The 5,000-nt window shown below is 48.3% G+C and overlaps 1 protein-coding gene across 1 annotated transcript in view; it reads right to left on the bottom strand.

The window, feature by feature from the left end:
* pag1 (phosphoprotein membrane anchor with glycosphingolipid microdomains 1) overlaps positions 1-5,000 on the bottom strand; it is a gene marked incomplete at its 5' end in the record, with an annotated part of 20,423 nt that overhangs the window by 9,716 nt on the left and 5,707 nt on the right. The window contains 3 exons of the mRNA XM_083646341.1: positions 1,571-2,005; positions 2,983-3,152; positions 3,646-3,745. Coding sequence (XP_083502467.1) covers positions 1,571-2,005; positions 2,983-3,152; positions 3,646-3,745 — 705 coding nt within the window. The remainder of the gene's footprint in view (positions 1-1,570; positions 2,006-2,982; positions 3,153-3,645; positions 3,746-5,000) is intronic.

The following is a 5,000-nucleotide window of genomic DNA, read 5'->3' as shown; positions in this document are numbered from 1 at the left end:
ACTGAGCAGTGTTTCCTCTCCTCCCTCTCTCTCCCTACAGAGACACTGAGCAGTCTTTCCTCTCCTCCCTCCCTCTCTCTCCCTACAGAGACACTGAGCAGTCTTTCCTCTCCTTCCTCCCTCTCTCTCCCTACAGAGACACTGAGCAGTGTTTCCTCTCCTCCCTCTCTCTCCCTACAGAGACACTGAGCAGTGTTTCCTCTCCTCTCTCTCTCTCCCTACAGAGACACTGAGCAGTGTTTCCTCTCCTCCCTCTCTCTCCCTACAGAGACACTGAGCAGTGTTTCCTCTCCTCTCTCTCTCTCCCTACAGAGACACTGAGCAGTGTTTCCTCTCCTCTCTCTCTCTCCCTACAGAGACACTGAGCAGTGTTTCCTCTCCTCCCTCTCTCTCCCTACAGAGACACTGAGCAGTGTTTCCTCTCCTCTCTCTCTCTCTCTACAGAGACACTGAGCAGTGTTTCCTCTCCTCCCTCTCTCTCTCCCTACAGAGACACTGAGCAGTGTTTCCTCTCCTCCCTCCCTCTCCCTACAGAGACACTGAGCAGTGTTTCCTCTCCTCCCTCTCTCTCTCTACAGAGACACTGAGCAGCGTTTCCTCTCCTCCCTCTCTCTCTCCCTACAGAGACACTGAGCAGTGTTTCCTCTCCTCCCTCCCTCTCCCTACAGAGACACTGAGCAGTGTTTCCTCTCCTCCCTCTCTCTCTCTACAGAGACACTGAGCAGTGTTTCCTCTCCTCCCTCTCTCTCCCTACAGAGACACTGAGCAGTGTTTCCTCTCCTCCCTCTCTCTCTCTACAGAGACACTGAGCAGCGTTTCCTCTCCTCCCTCTCTCTCTCCCTACAGAGACACTGAGCAGTGTTTCCTCTCCTCCCTCCCTCTCCCTACAGAGACACTGAGCAGTGTTTCCTCTCCTCCCTCTCTCTCTCTACAGAGACACTGAGCAGTGTTTCCTCTCCTCCCTCTCTCTCCCTACAGAGACACTGAGCAGTCTTTCCTCTCCTCCCTCTCTCTCTCTCTACAGAGACACTGAGCAGTGTTTCCTCTCCTCCCTCTCTCTCCCTACAGAGACACTGAGCAGTGTTTCCTCTCCCCCCTCTCTCTCCCTACAGCGACACTGAGCAGGCAGCTTAGTGGATGCTAATTGTGTAGGAGACGTGTCCCCCCTTTCCTTTGTTCTCCATCCATCTCATCTTCTCTAGCCAGCTCACTTTGGCTGATGCCAACACCAGGGATTGGGAGAGACAGAGAGAGAGAGGGGGAAAGAGAGAGAGAGACAGAGAGAGAGAAAGAGAGAGAGAGAGAGGAGGGAGGGTGCCTACCATGGAGAATCAGTACATAGGTACAAATTCTTAAAGGGTGAATTTTGGAGCGGTCATTCCGTTTTTCAAATTTGTTCTACCATTAAACTGGATCAACAGGCATAATATGCAAATATTGGCAAACTGAAATCTACAGGTGTGAGAGACCACATGCACAACACACACACATGCACCACACACACACACACACACACACACACACACACACACACACACACACACACACAGAGACACAAGTACACACACACCTCTCCGTTGTGCAGCCCAGCCCCTGCTAGCCCGTTCAGCACCAGTGGCTGGTTGTCGTTCTCGTCTAGGACCTTCTCTGGCACCGGCGGGGGCAGGTCCTCCTCTGGCTCCTCCTCCTCAGGCTGCGTTTGGACGGGCGCGCCGGCGTTCTCCGATCGCCTTTTGGCCTCCATGTCGGCGCTGTAGCGGCTCTTCTTGTTCAGGTCCACCGAGGCGTACTCCACCCCGGCGCACAGGGGCCCCCGCTCGGGCGTGCTGGGGCTGAGGTGGCCGTTGGGGAGGGCGGGGGGGTGGAGGGGGACGTCGGGGGAGGGGCTGGGCGTACCGTCGGGCAGGCCGAGCTGCGCGGGGGGGTCTTTGAGCTCCTTCACCGTCTCGTACAGGGAGTCTTCCACGCTGACGTCACGCGACGCCGCCACCATCTCCTTCACCACCTAAAGGTCAGATCACAAGAGACTGCATGGCTTAACACGCCTGTGAATTAACAAATTCAATCTCCATTTAAGTAGCAAATCAGCTCTAAATCACAATCAGCTCGTTTGCATTAATGCTGTGCTTTCAGCATTTTATTTTTCAGATTAATTCCTGCATCTGCCTCTAGGGGCAGAACATTGCTGTTGCACGGCTCTCTATGGGCTCTAACTTCCAATAGTGCTGCACTTGAGCCCCACCTTAGTCAGTGATGTCAACACAGGTACCGTACAGTACCTGTGTCAGCGTTTGGCAGCGTCAAATGCTTCGCAATCAGAAAATTGTTACCGCCCCCAAGTGGGTGATCTGATATCGCAGACACACCCTCCTCTTGCCTTTCACTCCCCACCCAAAAATGTTGCATCTTTCAGAATTGTGTACTCAATCAATCAATCAATCAATCATTCAATCAATCAATCAATCATCCAAAATCTAACTCATGAAACAAACTTGTATTATGTGAAACCAAAAGCAATACTTCTATTTTCCATCATTATATTTTGACCTTGAGGTCAATCATCCATCCATCCATCCATCCATCCATCCATCAAACAAACAACCCACTCATCAGATCCTTTAAGTCCGGTCCAGAGCCGTATAATAGAAGAGTTCTGACATCTCCATTCACTCCAATGGACCAGTTTTTTTCCAGGAAGTAGAAAGTGGAACTCTTCAGTAAAAAAAGCAGCACTGTCGAGTTGCATCAAAATAGACAGTGTTGTACTTTGAAAGGGTTTTTCATCCCTTGAAATGAATCAAATTGTACATTATCTGCTTTATTTTAGCATGCAAAAGTAGCGCGAGACCCATTCCTGGCTGTTCATTGGCTAATGAGTCTTGCATTTTGGTCCTCCGCTGACGCCACTCTCTTACTAGAGGACACTAGTCCGGTCCAATGAACAACATGTTTGTGTCTTTCTGAGGTGAGTGGAAAGCTGACCTCATAGGTACCGTCCCCTGAGGCCGGGGGCTCATCCCCGATGAGGGCGCTGTTAGGAGGGATGCTGGGAAGCTCGCGGTCCTGAGGACACTTGGAGGACCTGAGCTCTGATTGGCTGGAGAGCAGCTCCTCTGACGGCTGGGGACTGGTGTCCTGGGTGTCCGTCAGAACTGGTGGGTTGGAGTGAAAGAGACAAGGCGTGTAAACGGCTCCTTTTTTGTGCATTTCTCACTCTGGTTTCTATTTTTAAGAGCTAGATGAATTTCAGAATATTTTCTTTACAATAGTTTTGTAATGCTTCACATACAAAAAATGTCATCATTGCAGAACAGATCCATTACTATGTACAGTCTTCGATGTTCTTCTTAATATGTTACTATTACACAACGTCTAATACTGACCCAGGTAAAATGACAAAAATATTATATTCTTATGACAAAAACAGTCACTGAGATATGAATTAGGCCATGTGTTCATAGACGATGAAGATGCATCATCCCAGCACACATTACTATCGTGTAGCTGAATCAGTAAAGGTCACAGATGGCCGAGACACGCTGCACGGTGCCAGTTCCACTAATGTTACATCATGTATTGAAAGTGGTTAACCTCACGGACAGCGGAGACATGATGCGCTAAGCTAATGCTAACATCCCGTCCTACCTGTACCGCTGGTTAGAGGGCCGTTGTGAGAGGCCGTGCTGATGGCCAGGTCTGTCCCGGGACTGTCCATCGATTGGCTGAAGGTCTCTTTCTCCGACACCTGCAGCACGCAGGACAAGACGCCGGTTAGAGTGGCACTGCTAACTTTAGCTCAGAGGCTCACAATCTGAATTAACACATTCAAATCATGTGTTCGGTTATTCTGTTCACACATCACAGTGTCAAGCTGGCATTCCTCAAAGGAAAAGAAAGCAAGCTGCATGAGCTAGTAAGGCCTGTCTGTCTGCAGTCCACAAGTCATTGGTAGTACTGTAGTTTCTATTGAAAAATGAGTAGTAGATAGTATCAGAGTCAGTTTAGTATGATTATATGAGATCAGATTTTCTAGGTACACCACAAGCAGATAAGTATTAGGAATATGTTTTTTTCCAGTATCTTTTTGTAAACAACTCCCATTATTTTTCTGATAATGATGATCATTTCTGTACATCCCTCTCATTTATCCCTGCTTTTTTGAGTTGTCCCGATCACAGTATTGATTACCTTCAGCTCATTCTCCACACGTCACGCATGTGGAACTCAATGCAGTGGGTTTTTTTTTTACTAACAAACAAAGGATATCTAAAGAGACAGCTATCTCTGCAAGCAAATCACTGGTTTACAAAGCTAAAGTATTCACGGATTCCTGCATAATTGAAAGGCACCGCTGTGTATTGTACCGCTGTCTCAGTTCCCCTGCTGGCTGCCCACGTGAAGTTCATTTTGACGGTGCTTGTGACTGGTGGAGAGATAATCAAACATCCTCCTTTTGGGAGAGAGTGTTTTCAGAAAAGTTGACTAAATCATCTGGAACGGGGGATGAGGGCCCTGGTGGAGGAGATGTTGTAAACGGAGACGCTCACGATGGCTTCTGATGTGATTGCTTAATATCACGCTGTATTCTAAACTGAAAGCACAGAGCAAATAACACGGCTACACTTCCACTGAAGAGGGTCAGAGGAGCTACAGAACAGTATCTTGCTCGAGCACAGTTTCCCTACTCACTGCACCACAAACAGGGTTATCTGCAAAGCTAATTTGAGTGTATAAAATCAACAGTATCCACACCCATCCCAGAGCCAATTTAACACTTGTTAGATCGTTTTGAACAGCTGTCTCAGAGCCATATCAGCTCTGTGAGGGAATAAACAACACTCCAATCAACACTCTGCCAACTCCAAATAACTGTAACTGAAAAAACAACCCCCGTTAACACTGGAAAACTGTGTGTGCATGTGCACCCTAAAGTTGCACTGAAGCATGATCTATCGTGCTTTAAACATTGTCTTATTTCTATAGGCAAAGCTGTCCACACC

Source organism: Poromitra crassiceps, assembly GCF_964638095.1.
Source record: "Poromitra crassiceps genome assembly, chromosome: 11".
Taxonomy (NCBI): Eukaryota; Metazoa; Chordata; class Actinopteri; order Beryciformes; family Melamphaidae; genus Poromitra; species Poromitra crassiceps.
This window is presented reverse-complemented; position numbering and strand designations above follow the sequence as displayed.